Here is a 19,929-nt window from a genome sequence, read left to right on the forward strand (position 1 = left end):
GAAACTTCGTCATCTTGTGCTCCAGTGTGAAGATGGTGCTGCTGCTCCTTTCCCTTGCAGGGGTAGTGCTGATAGAGGGAGTGGAGTGCTGACTTAGGGGAAAGTGGAGACTGAACCCCCCTTCGGCAGGTGTTTGGTGCTGGAAAGCCGTGTCAAACTGGCTGCAGTGCTTCTCTCTATATATTCTCCAATGGAACCTCCTACTCAGAAGGCAAGAAAAATTCCCCCATAGGGTCTTAGAGTGTGGCTATCCTGTAGTCACTTCTTTCCTTTAAGTACACAATACGCCTGTCACTGTGCCTATAAGAAAGCATCCAGCTAAACATCCTCGCCTGCTTTACTGAGGGCCCGGCTTGTTCCACCTTCCTCGTATACTGCCAAGGTTGGTCATAGTCCTCGTAGTCATCATTCATAGCCACCATTTTATAATAAGTTCATACAGATTTCGAATAACTTGTATGTTTTTTTTCTGTAACTTACTTTTAGATCAGATATTAACTATCCATAGCCCTGTAGCCTTATGTAACCAATATATCTTAACCCCTTAACGACGCAGGACATCAATGTACGTCCTGGTGAGCTGGTACTTTTAACGCACTAGGACGTACTTTTACGTCCTATGCATAACCGCGAGCATTGGTAGCAGCTAGGGACCCGCCCGTAATGACGGACATCTGCGATCGTGCAGATGTCCGCCATTAAACCCTCAGATGCCGTGATCAATACAGATCACAGCATCGCGGTACTTTGAATGGATGATCGGATCGCCCGCAGCGCTACCGCGGCGATCCGATTATCAAGCATGGCGGCCGGAGGTCCCCTCACCTTGCTCCGGCCGTCTCCCAGGGTCTTCTGTTCTGGTCTGCGATCGAGCAGACCAGAGCAGAAGATGACCGATAATACTGATCAGTGCTATGTCCTATGCATAGCACTGAACAGTATTAGCAATCAAATGATTGCTATGAATAGTCCCCTATGGGGAGTATTAAAGTGTAAAAAAAAAAAAAAAGTACAAAATAATAGGAAAAAAAAAAATTATGTGAAAACCCCCCTCCCCCAATAAAAACTTAAACTGTCCCATTTTCCTTATTTTACCCCCAAAAAGTGTAAACATTTTTTAAATATAATTATATATATATATATATATATATATATATATATATATATATATATATATATATATATATATATATATATATATATATATATATATATATATATATATATATATACATACACACATATACAAACACACAGACTATAATATATATATATATATATATATATATATATATATATATATATATATATATATATATTTGGTATCGCCGTGTGCATAAATTTTCCAACTATTAAAATACAATATTAATGATACCATACGGTGAACGGCGTGAATGTAAAAAAAAAAAAAAAAAAAAAGTCCAAAATAGCTGCTTTTTTATAACATTTTATTCCAAAAAAATTTATTTAAAAAAGTATTACGTTTTATATAAGCAAATATGGTATCAATAAAAATTACAGATCACGGCGCAAAAAAATTAGCCCCCATACCACCGCTTATACGGAAAAAAAAAAAAGTTATAGGTCTTCAAAATAGGGGGATTTTAAACGTACTAATTTGGTTAAACAGTTTGCGATTTTTTTAAGCGCAACAATAATAGAAAAGTATGTTATCATGGGGATCATTTTAATCGTATTGACCCAAAGAATAAAGATCATATGTCATTTTTACTGTAAATTGTACGGCGTGAAAACTAAACCTTCCAAAATTTGCTAAATTGCGGTTTTCTTTTTAATTTCCCCACACAAATAGCATTTTTTTGGTTGTGCCATACATTTTATGATATAATGAGTGATGGCATTATGCAAAAAACAAGCCCTCATACTAGTCTGTGGATCAAAATATAAAAGAGTTATGATGTATTGAAGGCGAGGAGGAAAAAACTAAAACGTAAAAATAAGCCCAAATGGCCTGAGTCCTTAAGGGGTTAAATAGAATCTGTCATCAAAATATATATTATAAACTAACTCAGATTATATTCCCTAACTCCTCCTAACACCCCTCCTGTATCATACCTTTCCCCTTGTTCACATTGTGTGAGCTCCCGGCAGGAGAAAGTAGGCGTTCCCCAGCAGGCGCAACGTCACGATAGCCTGTGAGAGCTGTACCTCACCATGCCCCACCCCCATTCCAGCCAGGCCGGGAGGAGACCAAACTAACTGTTTGACTTGTGCAGGGAACAGGACAGAGCCACCTAGTGGCCGTTTTTTTCAGTCACATTAAAAACATATAAAAGGTTGAGAATGTTAAAGTAAATATCAAATGTGTCTTATAATTACATAAGGAACAATATAATAAAAGTTTAGGCACAAATAGAGGAAAGAGACGGGTGGCACTACTGGACGCTAGCTAGCTAAAAAATATTCAATTGGATATAGAGGAGTCACAGCAACGTGAGAGGTGCAAGGAGCTAAGAAAATGCAGCAGGAGAAGAATCAAAAAATGAATGCGAAAAATAAGCTGCCGGGCACTCACCTCTAAAAATCTTCAATCTTTAATCACTCATTAAAATGGAGACAGGTTTCTGGCAGGTGAAAAATGAAAAAAAAAAACGCTGCGGCATAGCCGGGCGTGCTTGTGCTTTTTAGAGGCGAGTGCTCGGCAGCTTATTTTTCTCATTCATTTTATAATAAAAGTTTAGTTTGGCGAGTCTTTAAAGGGTTATTCCGGGCCAAAACTTTTTGTTACGTATCAACTGGCTCCAGAAAGTTAAAGGAGTAGTCCAGTGGTGACTCAGTGGTGAGCAACTTATCCCCTATTCTAAGGATAGGGGATAAGTTGCAGATCGCGGGGGGTCCGACCGCTGGGGCCCCCTGCGATCTCCTGTACGGAGCCCCGACAGCCCAGGGGAAGGGGGCGTGTCGACCTCCGCATGAGGCGGCGGCCGACACGCCCCCTCAATACAACTCTATGGCAGAGCCGAAGCGCTGCCTTCGGCAATCTCCGGCTCTGCCATAGAGATGTATTGAGGGGGCGTGTCGGCCGCCGCCTCGTGCGGGGGTCAACACCCGCTATCTGGGCCGAGAGCCGGGGCCCCGTACAGAGAGATCGCAGGGGGCTCCAGCGGTCGGACCCCCCGCGATCTCAAACTTATCCCCTATCCTTAGGATAGGGGATAAGTTTTTCACCACTGGACTACCCCTTTAAACTGATTTGTAAATTACTTCTATTAAAAAATCTTAATCCTTTCAGTACTTATGAGCTTCTGAAGTTAAGGTTGTTCTTTTCTGTCTAAGTGCTCTCTGATGACACCTGTCTCGGGAAACGCCCAGTTTAGAAGAGGTTTGCTATGAGGATTTGCTTCTAAACTGGGCGTTTCCCGAGACAGGCGTCATCAGAGAGCACTTAGACAGAAAAGAACAACCTTAACTTCAGAAGCTCATAAGTACTGAAAGGATTAAGATTTTTTTAATAGAAGTCATTTACAAATCTGTTTAACTTTCTGGAGCCAGTTGATATCTAAAAAATTTTTTTTTCCTGTAATACCCCTTTAAATCCCTGGTACTCTCACACCTCTTTCCATCTCTTCTACTTCAGGTCTCTCACCTTTCTAAATGTTTGACCAATTGTTAAATGAACGACCATCTGGTAAGCGCTAGTTTTACAGATTCAGCTGTAGAGATTTTTCTCCATTTTGGCTATTACCAACGTTCTGACCGGCCATACACGATCAATGACATCCCAAGTAGGAGGGCCAACCATCTTTCTGGGAATGTTTTGACATTTGCCCATAAAAGATCATCTGTAGATGAAGAACCTTTTATCCAACTGTTGACCGACTTCTTCTCATTGGATGACGTCTGCCATTAGTCGGCTAAAATTATATTTTGTTATTAAATTCCAGTTGTTTGGTTAAAATCAGTATTTTTCACCTGTAGTCTAAAGTTTTCCATTATGGTCTTCGAATGTCATAAAGCAAAAAGTAATGTTTTCTGTAGTAGGATTCCAGCACTGAGACAATTTGGTGATTTCTAAGACAAATTTCTGGCAGATTGTTCAGCAGCAAGAAACTAAAGACCCCTGACAGCCCCCACTAAATGGCGCCCTACATCTGCTGAGAAGCGGTAATGAAGTACATACTGTAAGCGGTGCACAAGACGATTTTCAATGAGGAATTTTAAAGCATCTTCATTTGTCATTAACCTACGAGAATCTAAGAAGGACACGGTAAATCAGCCACAATGTAGTTTTACATAACTTTGGTTTTATCCCATAAAAAAATATGTCGTGATCAATGAGAGATATCGGCAGCGCCCGACTCAACACTACTATGATCTCAGTATAAAGGGTTTGGCGAAAAGACCTCATGTGAGCCCCTCACCACTCCCGATTGGCTCAGAGGAGTCATGTGATGGGTCCTTCTTTCTGGTTACAAAAAAAAATTAAGTCTTAGGAGTTTTAAAGGGGTACTCAGCTGCTCAGCATTTGGAACAAACCGTTCCGAACGCTGGAGCCGGCACCAGGAGCTTGTGATGTCATAATCCCGCCCCTAATGATATCACGCCATGTCCCCTCAATGCAAGTCTATGGGAGGGGGCGTGACAGCCTCATCCCATAGACTTGCATTGAGGGGGGGGGCTATGCATCACGAGCTCCTGGTGCCGGCTCCAGCGTTCGGAACCGTTTGTTCCAAACGCAGAGCAGCGGAGGGGTACTCCGGTGGAAAACTTTTTTTTTTTCTTTTTTTTTATCAACTGGTGCCAGAAAAAACAGATTTGTAAATTACTTCTATTAAAAAAATCTTAATCCTTGCAGTAGTTATTCTACTGAATACTACAGAGGAAATTATTTTCTTTTTGGAACACAGAGCTCTCTGCTGACATCAGGCGCACAGTGCTCTCTGCTGACCTCTTCTGTCTATTTTAAGAACTGTACAGAGTAGGAGAAAATCCCCATAGCAAACATATGCTGCTCTGGACAGTTCCTAAAATGGAAGAAGTTGTCAGCAGAGAGCACTGTGTTCGTGATGTCAGCAGAGAGCTCTGTGTTCCAAAAGGAAAATAATTTCCTCTGTAGTATTCAGCAGCTAATAAGTACTGGAAGGATTAAGATTTTTTTTAATAGAAGTAATTTACAAATCTGTTTAACTTTCTGGCACCAGTTGATTTAAAAAAATATAAAAGGTTTCGACCGGAGTACCCCTTTAAGTTATGGAAACAGATATCACGTATGCTCATTTATGTTACGTGTTGGAAAATACTCTGCTCCTCGATTGTCCTCCATTTACTTGGCGCAGGTTTTTAACCCAGAGGTCCAGATTTACTAAGACTGTCAGGTTTATAAACTCCATATATGGGTAAATCTGATCTAAAGTGAAAGAAAAACATCTAACAGTCTACTTGTTGGGTAATGTATATGGTTGGTTTTGGATTTCCTCCTCTTGGTGAATAATAATAATGATAATAATAATAAATAATATTTTTTTATAAAGTGCCAACAGATTCCGCAGCACTTTACAATTTTGGGCATCCAAATAAAGACAAGTATCAGACATAATATTACACACTAAATATGAGGGCCCTGCTCGTGAGCGCTTACAGACTACGAGGAATGGGGCGGAGACATAATAATAATATGCAAAAATGAGAAAAGTCTGACACCGGCACTTCCACCACTAGTAATCGGGTTCCAATATCACCTGGATAGGTAGCTGAGCTTCGGGTCACACCCCCACCCCCCTCCCCCTGATAGCGGCGGTACACAGTGCTATAAGGCATTCATGTATTCTAGACAAGAAGAAAATACAGAAGCCAGCACTCACCATTCAGGGGTCACTTTATTACTTGATATGGTGCAGGTGCATTAGCGGGCAGGGTGGAGAGGGCGGGGTATCGGGACAGCACTGTTTTGCGCGTCCTGGACGCGCAAAACAGTGCTGTCCCGATACCCCGCCCTCTCCACCCTGCCCACTGATGCACCTGCACCATATCAAGTAATAAAGTGACCCCTGAATGGTGAGTGCTGGCTTCTGTATTTTCTTCTTGTCTAGACATAATAATAAAGTGCTTTTATTGATACAATGTTCCAGCCATATAGTATAAATAGGAAAGATTACATATAGGGGGGGGGAGGAGTCATCGGACTATTAGTAAAGAGTTATAATAGTGAAGGCCTGAGTGAATCAAAGCAATAAAGCATTTGCACAATTATGGGAAAATCGCACGTGACTTTATTGATCTGGACATTGTGACTGTTTTGTGAGCCGCTTTGTTGGGCTCAGTGCAGAATTAAATAAATACACAATAAATCTGTCCGAAAAATTTGGTACACGCTTAAAAAAAAAAATACATATACAAATATTACAAAAAAAAGTGTTTGCTTTTAGTTTAGTAAACCTTGTTGAGTATCAGAGATGTCATTGTCAAGCGAAAGACGCTTATTTTTTCTTTTTGTCTAAAATTACCACCTGAAGAAGCTGCAGCAAGACGTGTTACTAAATAATAATAAAAAAAAAATTTGTTATAAAATCATATAAAAACATTATAAAACTTTTTTTTATAAATGCATAAGACCCCTTTCACACTACACATTCATCCGTTTTAAAGATCCGTTATGAAAACCCTGAAAATTGGCTGTTACAAAATTCCATTATAGTCTATGGGATTTTTACATTATCCGTTTTAACCCATCATAGCCCATTATTAATAACGGATGTTATTTGCATGCACTATTTCTTCCGTTCTTTCTCCCGTCACAAAATAACGTCTTATTAATAACGGGCTATGACGGGTTTAAACTGATAATGTAAAAATCCCTTAGACTATATAATGGGATTTTGTAACGGCCAATTTTCAGGGTTTTCAAAATGGAACATTACCGTATTTTTCGCCGTATAAGACGCACTTTTTCTTCCCCTGGGGGGGGAGGGAGTTGGTGCGTCTTATACGGCAAATACACATTAAAACGCTGTCCTATCGCGGCGGTCCCTGCGGCCATCAACGGCCGGGACCCGTGGCTAATACATGGACATCACCGATCGCGGTGATGCCCTGTATTAACCCTTCAGACGCAGCGATCAAAGCTGACCGCCACGTCTGAAGCGAAAGGGACACTAACCCGGCTGCTCAGTCGGGCTGTTCGGGACCGCCGCGGTGAAATCGCGGCGTCCCGAACAGCTTACAGGACACTGGGAGGGACCTTACCTGCCTCCGTGTCTGCTCCGTGCCGGGATCCCCTGCATGGCCGGCACTCTCTATCGTCATCACGTGGTCGCGCACGCCGTCCCGTCATCCATTAGGAGAGGCGTGCATAGCGACGTGATGGCGTCGACAAAGAGCAAGGATACCGGGCAGCAGAGACGTTCCGGAGCGACGGGGACACCCTGGGGACGTGGTGACAGCTATGGAGGGTGACATCCAGGGCAGCGGTGACGGTCCGGAGCGGCAGGAACACACGAGTATTACCTCCTTACATTGTATTTGGTTCAGAATCTTTTTTTTTTCTAGATTTTCATCATTTAAAATTGGGTGCGTCTTATATGCCGGAGCGTCTTATATGGCGAAAAATACGGTATATCTTTAAAACGGATGAATGTATATAGTGTGAATGGTTCCTTAGAAACTATTACAGATTTTGGAAAGTAAAGTTTCCTCGGCTGAGATCCGACGTCTATTTCCCGGCACGTTGCTCTTTGACGGTGTCGGCTCCAGTTGCGCGCTCCGTGTCCACCATGTGGTAGAATGTGACAGATATCAGCGATAACATTTAGAGGCGCGGGGAGGCATGTGATATTCTGTTTGACTTCAGCGCTTCAAAGACAATAGTTTCATTGAAATGTCATCGAGCGTTTCAATCACACACATGAATAGGAAGCCGCGGAGGAGGCTTGTAAAATTGTTATATAGAGTTCACAATCTGCCGCGGTTTCGCTGAAGGTCACATTTTATCTCGCCATTTTACTTTTGTGTGTTTTCTCAACAGATAACCCGATTATTGTTTTGCAAATTTGAAATGTTATATTCTTTTATATTGTGTATTACTTTCAGGTCTTTTATTGGGCACACAGTTTATGTCCGGACCGTCTTCTACCCCCTGTGGGAAAACGGTGAATATGAGAGAACCTGATGCTGGATACAAAGATTTCACTATTTACAGTTATTGAAGGTTTTTATTGTAATATATATATATATATATATATATATATATATATATATATATATACACATACATACACATACAAACACACATATATATACAGTGGTCCCTCAACATATGATGGTAATCCGTTCCAAATGGACCATCGTTTGTTGAAACCATCGTATGTTGAGGGATCCGTGCAATGTAAAGTATAGGACAGTGGTCTCCAACCTGCGGACCTCCAGATGTTGCAAAACTACAACTCCCAGCATGCCCGGACAGCCGTTGGCTGTCCGGGCAAGCTGGGAGTTGTAGTTTTGAAACATCTGGGGGTCCGCAGGTTGAAAACCACTGGTATTGGAGGTTATACTCACGTGTCCAGGCCGCTCCGGACCGTCACCGCTCGTCACCGCTGCCCTGGATGTCGCCGTCCATCACTGTCCCCGGGGAGTCCCTGACACTCTGGGAAGGTCTCTGCTGCCTGTGAACGTTGCTCTCCGTCACCGCCATCACGTCGCTCCGCACATCGCTCCTATTGGATGACCGGACGGCGTGCGCAGCGACGTGATGACGACGATGGAGAGCGCTGGTGATGCAGGGGATCCCGAAGAGGACGCGCCGGAGCCCCGAGGACAGGTAAGTGATCGTCAGCGGACCACACGGGGCACCGTAAACGTCTATCCGGGGGCAGCTGAAGCAGTCTGCGCTGAGGGATAGCCGTTTATGCGATGGCCCCGACATACAAAAGCATCATATGTTGATGCTGCCTTCACCATGTGATCGCCTCAGAGTGATCGTATGCTGAAATGATCGTATGTCGGGGCCATCGTAGGTCGGGGGGGGGGGGGGGGGTCACTGTATAATATATATATATATTCATTAGATATTTTCTTTTATATAAAGACACATTTAATTATTATGAATCATTTCCACAAGAAGTAGTTTTTACTCCCAGGATGAATATCTGAGTTATCATACAGACAGGTTCAGGTCCAATCTATGAATGCAGGGTCACATAAGGGGTCCATAGGGATCAGATTCACCCGGCCCTGGAGCCTAAGGGGGTACTACACCCATAGACATCTTATCCCCTTTCGCAGGGTGGTCAGACTGCTGGGACCCCCACAATCTCTGTGCAGCACCCGGCATTTGTTTAGAACCCTGGGTGTGGGCGGCGGGGGTCGTGATGTCACACCACGCCCCCTAATTTAAGTCTAAAAGGGAGGGGGCGTGGTATCCACCATGCCCCCTCCCATATACTTGCATTGACGGGCCGTGGTGTGACTCGACGATGGGCATGGCTGTGATGTCCCGACCCCCGCTCCAAGTGTTTGGAATAAAAACTTTAAGGGGCTTATAACATCTTTAAAGGATTATAGTCGGGCTCCATGATACAGATTTTGCCTTGGGGCCCCACATCATCAAGTTACGCTTCTGTATGGGAGCACCCCACCTAAAGCTGATAGACATGAGAAAAAAGTGTGAGAAAGTAGGAGACCCCTATGGAGGTAGATTATGAAGTCAATGGAGCCCTCTGTGGCATTCTTTTTCAATAATGACCTTTCACCTTTAAAAGGAGATGTCCGATGCAGACTCTTATTCCATCCTGCCCGGGCTGCAAAATAAAAAGTTAGAAAAACTTTCACTTACCTTGATACGTTCCTACGTCACACGGTGCTTCAGGCTATCACTGGCCGCAAGGATGTCCCGCCTAGGCCAGTGATAGCCTGAAGCGCCGTGTGACGTCCCGGGCTAAAGGAAGTAGGAAGCAGACAGCCCGGCCGACCAATCAGCTGTTGCGGAGCTCCGGGGGAACGGAGGAAGGCAAGTGAAAGTTTGTTTTCTCTCTTTTTTTGCAGCCCGGGCAGGATGGAATAGGAATAGTCCGCACCGGACATCTCCTTTAATTGGGTTATAGAAACTAGGAACATTGCAAAACTTGTCGGCTTCTGTAACCCCGACCCTCCATCTGGTTAGTCCCCATCTAATAAAATAGCTGACAATCCACCCACCTAGATGGGGCGGGGCTTAGCAGCTAACATTTAGTACGTATCCTACAGATAAGCCGTGAATATCTAAAACGGAACAGACAAGTAGACTCAACTCAATCGAAGCAGCACAAACAGGTGGTAGGTAAATGGGTGCAAAGCCTTAAAGGGGTACATCGGTGGAAAACATTGGGGGAGATTCATCAAAACCTGTGTAGAGGACGAGTGATGCAGTTGCCCATAGCAACCAGATTGCTTCTTTCATTTTTAACAAGGCCTTTGAAAAATGAAAGAAGCGATCGTATTGGTTGCTATGGGCACCTGCACCGCTCTTCCTCTACCCTGGTTTTGATGAATCTCCCCCATTATTTTTTCAAATCAACTGGTGCCAAAAAGTTATACAGATTTGTCCTTCTTTCCCAGGTTTTTATTGGTCATTAATAGATAAAAAAAAAAAAATGTATAAGAATAATACATAGAAAGAGAGTGTGTGTATATGTATATTATATTAATATATATATATATATATATATTTTTTTTTTATATATATATTTATATATATATTTTTTTTATATATTTTCCCCCTTGTTGCACAATATTTTTGAAGTTACAGCCTAATACAGACAGATAAGTAGTGAGGGCGCCGCCGCCGCCGCTCCGGCTCCTCTTTGACTTTGGGCGCTCTGACTTCCAGGTTTGGTCGCTCTGTAAACTACTACATCACATTTCCTGAAAATATCTATAAAAAATTAAATAGTAAAATCTGCATACCAATATAGGATTAAGAATGCAGAACACAGTGCGCCATAATTAGATCCCAAATCCCACCGGGATAGAATAAGTCCATTAAGTATGCAGATACAGCGATTTCTATGTAAATGAACGGCTAAATTCATATCAAGTTCCATTTTTAATTTTTTTCGCTGAGGGCGAAATGCCAGGGTCGTAGGCTGTCCTTAAAAAACACTCCATATTCTAATTTCCACAATTCATTATGTATGTTAATTGCAGTGACAAAATGCTTGTGGGTCAACTGCATGTTTCACGTAGCTGGAGATAGCGCCATTACCTCTCTATTTCGCCACCACCTCTGGCTGCCATGGCTTCTCTACAAGCCTTGGAGATTTACTATATTATTAATGGATCCAGGGGTGTGAAGTCGGCCATAGATTAAAACTGCAAGTTAATTATTAAGCGATAAAAAAAAAAAAAAAAAAAAAAAGGGAAAATTACGTTGAATATTTCTTGTTTCTAGACATTTTTGGCTTCTTAACCAGAAAAAAAAAAATTCCATGATTTATTCTTTTTTTCTATCTGGTTTTCTAGTTCCAGGTCAGTTCTTTGCATGGAATCCGCTTGGAAATGTCTTGGCGTTTGTGGTCATTTCCGTGCGGTCCCACCAGTCCTTGTTACGGACAAATTCTCGCACTTTTTGCCACCAATATTGATGTAGAAATCTGATTCACAGGTCAATTGATTTGTTACAATCTTTTCCACCTGGAATTGCTTCAGATCTGTGGATAGAAGATCCCTAGATGGCGCTGTAATAACCGTGGAGATGTTGTGTTCTGTGTCGCAGTCACAGGCGAGGGCGATTCTCCGGCCGGCGGGGTCCCTGCGTTCCTTATGATTCGTCCTCATCAGACTCCGGTAATGTCCAGGACAGAACTGATCCCAATGGCGGAACAACATATTATCCGCACCCCTCCCCCCAGTATATACCCACAATGGCTGCCGATCGCCCACAGGGAGACGATCAGAAGAGAATACAGACAGGGAGCTGGGATCAAAGTTTGGAAAAGTTAAAAACATGTCTTATTTTTGTTAAAATATTCACAAAGGAATAACAAGGGGCAAAAATACAAAATAAGGGACCCTGACCAAACCTGAAAACAAACTCAGGCCCTGCATCTCTTAAAGGGGCACTCCGTGGAAAACTTTTTATTTTTATTTTTTTCAAATCTACTGGTTCCAGAAAGTTAAAACAGATTTGTAAATTATTTCTATTTAAAAATCTTAATCCTTCCAGTACTCATCAGCTGCTGTGTACTACAGAGGAAGTTGTGTAGTTCTTTTCTGTCTGACCACAGTGCTCTCTGCTGACACCTCTGTCCAGAGCAGGATAGGTTTGCTATGGGGATTTGCTCCTACTCTGGACAGTTCCTGACATGGGCAGAGGTGTCAGCAGAGAGCAGTGTCGTCAGACTAAAAAGAACTACACAACTTCCTGAAGAGCATACAGCAGCTGATAAGTACTGGAAGGATTAAGATTTTTAAATAGAAATAATTTACAAATCTGTTTTAACTTTCTGGAACCAATCAGATCACTTCTCTCATTTGTAACAAGAAAGGGCCTCTGCAAAGTGAAAGCAGCGATCTGATTGGTTCCAACGGGCAGGTGGGCACTTTTTCCTCAGCACAGGTTTTGATGAATCTCCCCACATACGTTTCACATTATTTTTGTCGCACAGATTTGCGCCGCACGTCTCCAGTAAAGTATAAACTTGTCCCAAGATGTGACGGCTGCGCACGTATCACAACTCTCAGTATTCACACCCATAAGTGCGCGACGGCCCATCGGATCCATCACGTCTAATCCAGTTCAGATTCTATTCAAGCCGCGATAAAACGGGCTCTAAATCCGATCACCACATCCGGTAATAGACGGCGGAATCCTGGAAGGTAGATCCTGTCCTGCCGGGTCCTGATTTCTGAGTCATGATGACCCCCCATGTCGGCGATGGCCGCAGATCGCTGGACAATTCAGCCCAGCGATCTGCGGTGGATTCCGGGTCAATCGGGTCTCCAGTGACCCGGAATTACTGGCTGATCGGGGCCGTCTCTGACGGCCCCGAACAGCCATATCCAGCAGGGGTGGTGGCGGCACTGGTGCCACCTCACGATCGCCCTGATTCGTCGGCCAGTTTACCGGCCGACCAATCAGGGCACCTGCTGCGGGTGTCACTCCCGCAACCCGCTCCGCCCCTCTTCCGGAGGACGTGAGCGGGTGCGGGACGTGGACCCCAGCGGCTGGGGACCCCGATCCCCGACGTCCCTGTTGGGATCGGGGCCCCAGGAGCGGCGGTGGCGAGGGACTGACCTGCAGCGGTGGCGTAGATCAGCAGTTGGACGCGAGTGACAGCCTCCTGCTGTTGCTTAGCAACAGCACCCAGCATGCAAAAAGGGCATGCTGGGAGCTGTAGTTATGCAACAGCAGGAGGCAGACCACAACAACTCCCAGCATTCCCTTATGGGCATGCTGGGACTTATAGTTTTTCTATGGAAAAGTGTACCTTCAGCTGTTGTATAACTACAACTCCCAGCTTGCACAATCAGCTAAAGTGCATGCTGGGAGTTGTAGTGGTAAATCTGCTGGTTGCATAACTACAACTCCCAGCATGCCCGTTGGCTGTTGGTGACTGCTGAGAGTTGTAGTTTTGCAACAGCTGAAGGCACACTGGTTGTGAAACACTGAGTTAAGTAGCAAACCAGTGTGTCTCCAGCTGTTGCTTAACTACTAGAGATGAGCAAACACAGTAAATTTGATTAGTCACGAACTTCTCGGCTCGGCAGTTGATGACTTTTCCTGCATAAATTAGTTCAGCTTTCAGGTTCTCCCGTGAGCTGGAAAAGGTGGATACAGTCCTAGGAGACTCTTTCCTAGGACTGTATCCACCTTTCCAGCCCACGGGAGCACCTGAAGGCTGAACTCTTATGCAGGAAAAGTCATCAACTGCCGAGCCGAGAAGTTCGTGACGAATCAAATTTACTGTAAGTTCGCTCATCTCTAATAACTACAATCCCCAGCATTCCCAGCCAAAGTAGTATGCCTCTAGCTGTAGCAAAACTACAACTCCCAGCATGCACTGATAGACCGTACATGCTGGGAGTTGTAGTTTTGCAACAGCTGGATGTTTCCCCCCCCCCCCAATGTGAATGTACAGGGTACACTCACATGGGCGGAGGTTTACAGTAAGTATCCGGCTGCAAGTTTGAGCTGTGGCAAATTTTCTGCCGCAGCTTACACTGCCAGCGAGAAACTACTGTGAACCCCCGCCCGTGCGACTGTACCCTAAAAACACTACACTACCACAAAATAAAAAGTAAAAAACACTACATATACACATACCCCTACACAGCCCCCCTCCCCTCCCCAATAAAAATAAAAAGCGTCTGGTACGCCACTGTTTCCAGAACGGAGCCTCCAGCTGTTGCTAAACAACTACTCCCAGTATTGCCAGATAGCCACTGACTGTCCAGGCATGCTGGGAGTTTTACAACAGCTGGAGGCCCCCTGTTTGGGAATCACTGGTGTAGAATACCCCTATGTCCACCCCTATGCAATCCCTAATTTAGGCCTCAAATGCGCATGGCGCTCTCACTTTGGAGCCCTGTCGTATTTCAAGGCAACAGTTTAGGGTCACATATGGGGTATCGCCGTACTCGGGAGAAATTGTGTTACAGATTTTTTGGGGTATTTTTTGCTTTTACCCTTTTTAAAAATGTTACATTTTTGGGAAACTAAGCATTTTAGGTTTTTGTTTTCTTACATATGCAAAAGTCGTGAAACACCTGTGGGGTATAAAGGTTCACTTAACCCCTTGTTACGTTCCCCGAGGGGTCTAGTTTCCAAAATAAAATGCCATGTGTTTATTTTTTTTTTGCGGTTCTGGCACCATAGGGGCTTCCTAAATGTGGCATGCCCCCAGAGCAAAATTTGCTTTCAAAAAGCCAAATGTGACTCCTTCTCTTCTGAGACCTGTAGTGCGCCAGCAGAGCACTTTTCACCCCCATATGGGGTGTTTTCTGAATCGGGAGAAATTGGGCTTCAAATTTTGGGAGTTATTTTCTGCAATTACCCTTTTTAAAAATGTAAAATTTTTGGGAAACCAAGCATTTTAGGTAAAACATTTTTTTTTTTTTTTTTTTACATATGCAAAAGTCGTGAATCACCTGTGGGGTATTAAGGTTCACTGTACCCCTTGTTATGTTCCCCGAGGGGTCTAGTTACCAAAATGGTATGCCATGTGTTTTTTTTTTTTTTTTCTTTGCTGTTCTGGCACCATAGGGGCTTCCTAAAGGTGACATGCCCCCCAAAAACCATTTGTCGCTCCTTCCCTTCTGAGCCCTCTACTGCGCCCGCCGAACAATGTACATAGACATATGAGGTATGTGCTTACTCGAGAGAAATTGGGCTACAAACAAGTATAAATTTTCTCCTTTTACCCCTTGTAAAAATTAAAAAAATTGGGTCTACAAGAACATGCGAGTGTAAAAAATGAAGATTTTGAATTTTCTCCTTCACTTTGCTGCTATTCCTGGAAATACCTAAAGGGTTAAAACACTGACTAAATCTCATTTTGAATACTTTGGGGGGTGCAGTTTTTATAATGGGGTCATTTATGGGGTATTTCTAATATGAAGACCCTTCAAATCCACTTCAAAACTGAACTGGTCCCTGAAAAATAGTGAGTTTGAAAATGTTGTGAAACATTGGAAAATTGCTGCTGAACTTTGAAGTCCTCTGGTGTCTTCCAAAAATAAAAACTCATAAATTTTATGATGCAAACATAAAGTAGACATATTGTATTTGTGAATAAAAATAAAATGTATTCGTAATATCAATTTTCCTTACAAGCAGAGAGCTTCAAAGTTAGAAACATGCAAAATTTTCTATTTTTTCATCAAATTTGGGGATTTTTCACCAAGAAAGGATACAAGTTACCATAAAATTTTACCACTAAGTTAAAGTAGAATATGTCACGAAAAAACACTCTCGGAATCAGAATGATAAGTAAACGCATTCCAGAATTATTAATGTTTAACGTGACAGTGGTCAGATGTGCAAAAAACGCTCTGGTCCTAAGGTGTAAAATGGCCTGGCCCTTAAGGGGTTAAAGGGGTACTCCGGTTGAAAACTTTTTTTTTAATCAATTGTTGCCAGAAAGTTAAAACAGATTTGTAAATTACTTCTAATAAAACATATTAATCCTTCCAGTACTTATTAGATGCTGAATACTACAGAAGGAATTATTCTCTTTTTTGCTCTCTGCAGACATTATGGCCACAGTGCTCTTAGCATATGTTTGTCAGGGGGATTTTCTCCTACTCTGGACAGTTCTTAAAATGGACAGAGATGTCAGCAGAGAGCATTGTAGTCATGATGATGTCAGCATAGAGCTCTGTGTTCCAAAAAAAAAAAAAATGTTTTCCTCTGTAGTATTCAGCAGCCAATAAGTCCTGGAAGGATTAAGATTTTTTCATAGAAGTAATTAACAAATCTGTTTAACTTTCTGGCACCAGTTGATAAAAAAAATAAAAAATAAAATAAATTAAGTTTTCCACCGAAGTACCCCTTTAAAGGGTGCGTTGCCACCTGGCCTATGCACAGCATGTCACGCTGCGCAAAATTTGCGGAAGCAGCGGGAAATACGCTGCGTATTCCTCGCTCAGTATACACACGGGGCTTTCCGGCGGCAACCCTATGTGTGCAGTGAGTTTTGGAGGCGGAGCCATATGTCGGCGTGACTGTGATTGGCGGCTCCGCCTCCAAAACTCTGTTCGCATAGGGCAATATGCAGCGTATTTCCTACTGTTGCCGCAAATTTTGTGCAGCGTAAAATATGCTGTGCATGCACCAGGTGGGAATGCACCCTTTAAAAGGGGTACTCTGATGGAAAACTACTTATTTATTTTTTTAATTTCACGCTGCGTATACGCCAGGTGGGAACGCACCCTTAAAAGTGTACTAAGGAATCCTGCAAATTTCTAAAGAACACTCTGCAGAAAAGATTCTGCATGGATTCCGTGTGAATAGCGGGAAATAAAATGCGGAATTCTCCAAAATGCATCTGGATGCGGAATTTCTGCAGAATTGCAGAAATCCGTCTTGTGAACATACACTTACAGAGAAAACAAATGGACTGTCAACTGTTGCAAAACTACAACTCTCAGCATGCCCGGACAGCCAAAGGCTGTCCGGGCATGCTGGGAGTTGTAGTTTTGCAGCAGCAGGAGGCACCCTGGTTGAGAAACACTGACACTGCGACTACGTCTTTCCTTGTAAGGCTCTCTTTACACGTACAGGACCTGCGGTGTGAACGCAAACATAACCGGACATTACTTTCCCGTTAGTTTCCCACCCTGCCAATTTACCACCGAGCAGCGGGATCCCGGCTCCCGTAATATACAGGAACGGCGCCAATTTCAGGAGCGATTATAGATCAGGAGCGATTATAAATGCACAAACATCTGTTATACAAGAAAAAGACGAAAAACCGTTTCCAATACCTCAATGTCCAGCGGGTCCTTGCTCAGCGCACACGCCATTCTGTCGGAATTCGTTACCTGCCTTTTGCGATAGTTCTGAGACTGGAGTATTTTTTTTTTTTTTGGGTGTTTTTTGTGTGTCTGTAAATTTACTCTGCTCAGGAGTGAGTGCACACTTCAGACTGACAAGTGGAGTAGCAGGGAGGAGTGTGCAGGGAGGGACTCCGCACATGTGACGCCTCGTCCAAAGTTCATGAATTCAATGTGACCATCAGTGAAGCCAGCTGTCTGTAGTCATCAGGGGCGGAGGGGTCTCGGGGCAGCATGGACAGCAAACATTTCACTAGTAAAATTACTTTTTCATCGCTTTATCTACTTTTCTGATGCATGTTATTTTTATTTTTTTTTTGCAAAACGTTTTATTGAACATTTTGTAGAAAGTTATGAGAGAGTTAAAAAAAAGGGTAAACGAAGAAATATAGTTTACGTGCATGAAAAATACAAGTAGTAATAATGTTCTAATAAACATACAGTAACAAAGAAAGAAACGTAAACAATATAAAGATATGAAGAATAAACAATATAAAGATATGAAGAATAAACAATATAAAGATATGAAGAATAAACAATATAAAGAAATGAACATACACAACATAAAAGACAAACAAACAACATAAAGAAACAAAGAAACAAACCTAAACAACATAAAGATATGAAGAATAAATTGTATGAATAAGTGAACACACACAACATAAAAGACAAACAAACAACATAAAGAAACAAACAGAAACAACATAAAGATATGAAGAATAAATTGTATGAATAAGCGAACCCATACAACATAAAAGACAAACAAACAACATAAAGAAACAAACAGAAACAACATAAAGATATGAAGAATAAACAGAATAAAGAAACGAATGACACAACATAAAAGATAAACAAACGATGGAAAGAAACAAACCTAAACAACATAAAGATATGAAGAATAAACTGTATGAATAAGCGAACACACACAACATAAAAGACAAACAAACAACATAAAGAAACAAAGAAACAAACCTAAACAACATAAAGATATGAACAATAAACGGTATGAATAAGTGAACACACACAACATAAAAGACAAACAAACAACATAAAGAAACAAACAGAAACAACATAAAAATATGAAGAATAAACAACATAAAGAAACCAAAGTACACAACATAAAAGACAAACAAATGATGGAAAGAAACAAAGAAACAAACAAACAACATAAAGATATGAAGTATAAGTAATATAAAGAAACGAAGATATACAACATAAAAAACTATCATAAACAACATAAAGAAAAAAGAAACAAACAAACAACATAAAGATACAAACAAACAACATAAAGATATGAAGTATAAGTAATATAAAGAAATGAAGATATACAACATAAAAAACTATCATAAACAACATAAAGAAACAAAGAAACAACATAAAGAAACAAACAAAAACAATTTAAAGAAACAAATATATAAAACATAAACAAGCATAAACAACATAAAGAAACACAGAAACAGACTGTCAATATGGTTCTGTATCCAAATAACAGTGAGGCTATGTTTACATGTCAGAATGTCAATGCGGAATTCCGCAGAGTCCCATTATATTCAACAGGATTCTGCTGCGCTGTGCACACGGCGGAATTTCCGTGCCAGATGTTACTGGCATGAAAAATTGTGATTCCGCTGTCCACAGAAAGAATGAACCTGCCCGCTTTTTCTGCGGACTCCTCACACAATACATAACTGTCAATGCGACGGCGCATTCCTGTGCGGTCCTACCGCTGATTCTGCCCGCACCTTGTCCGTACAGAGATTTTCTGTTCTGACATTCTGTGGTGTGAGCATAGCCTAAGGGCTCATTCACATTGTGGACATTCTGCCGACAGAGTTCTATGGTTTTCTATGAGGTTCTGCTGCTCTGTGCGCACTGCGGGGGAGGGAATTCTGTCGGCAAATGGGCGTCCAGCCAAAAAATAAACATTGTTGGGGCAGAAATCCACAGACTGCATTGCTGCCTATGAGATGGCAAACGTCTGCACGGCTCGACTGCCCATGATTTCAGTGGTGCCGCTGCAAGCCGACATTTGTGGCTCGATGGTGGAGATTTATCAAAACCTGTGTAGAGGAAGGTGCTGTTGTCCATAGCAACCAATCAGATTTTATTTTGAAAAAGGCCTTTTGTCATATGATGCACTAAGGGATTCAGTTTGGGCCGTGTCCATGAGCCCCATGATATTCATCCATACAACACATTTCCATAAACAGCAATTTGCATAACTCCTAAATTCAGAAACATATTAGGGGAGATTTATCATTTGCAGTAAAATTTTTATATTTTTTCTTATAAATTGCACTGTTTTTCTAGCGAGGTTTGTGCAACAGGGAATAAGGATAAGTTCAGACTACGGAATTTATGCCTGCAATTTCGCTTTGAAATTGCAAGCAGAAATTCCGCTTGCTAAAATGTACAAACACATGAATGGGTTTCCGTTCACCAATT

The 19,929-nt window shown here is 42.2% G+C and overlaps 1 protein-coding gene across 1 annotated transcript in view; it reads right to left on the reverse strand.

Moving 5' to 3' along the window:
- The window catches only part of DPYD (dihydropyrimidine dehydrogenase), a 1,322,423-nt gene extending 1,304,886 nt beyond the window's left edge, over nucleotides 1–17,537 (reverse strand). Inside the window, exon 1 of the mRNA XM_056528554.1 lies at nucleotides 17,416–17,537. Coding sequence (XP_056384529.1) covers nucleotides 17,416–17,454 — 39 coding nt within the window. The 5' untranslated portion in view covers nucleotides 17,455–17,537. The remainder of the gene's footprint in view (nucleotides 1–17,415) is intronic.
- Nucleotides 17,538–19,929: the final 2,392 nt, after the last annotated feature.

Source organism: Hyla sarda, chromosome 6 (genome assembly GCF_029499605.1).
Source record: "Hyla sarda isolate aHylSar1 chromosome 6, aHylSar1.hap1, whole genome shotgun sequence".
In the NCBI taxonomy this organism is placed as follows: Eukaryota; Metazoa; Chordata; class Amphibia; order Anura; family Hylidae; genus Hyla; species Hyla sarda.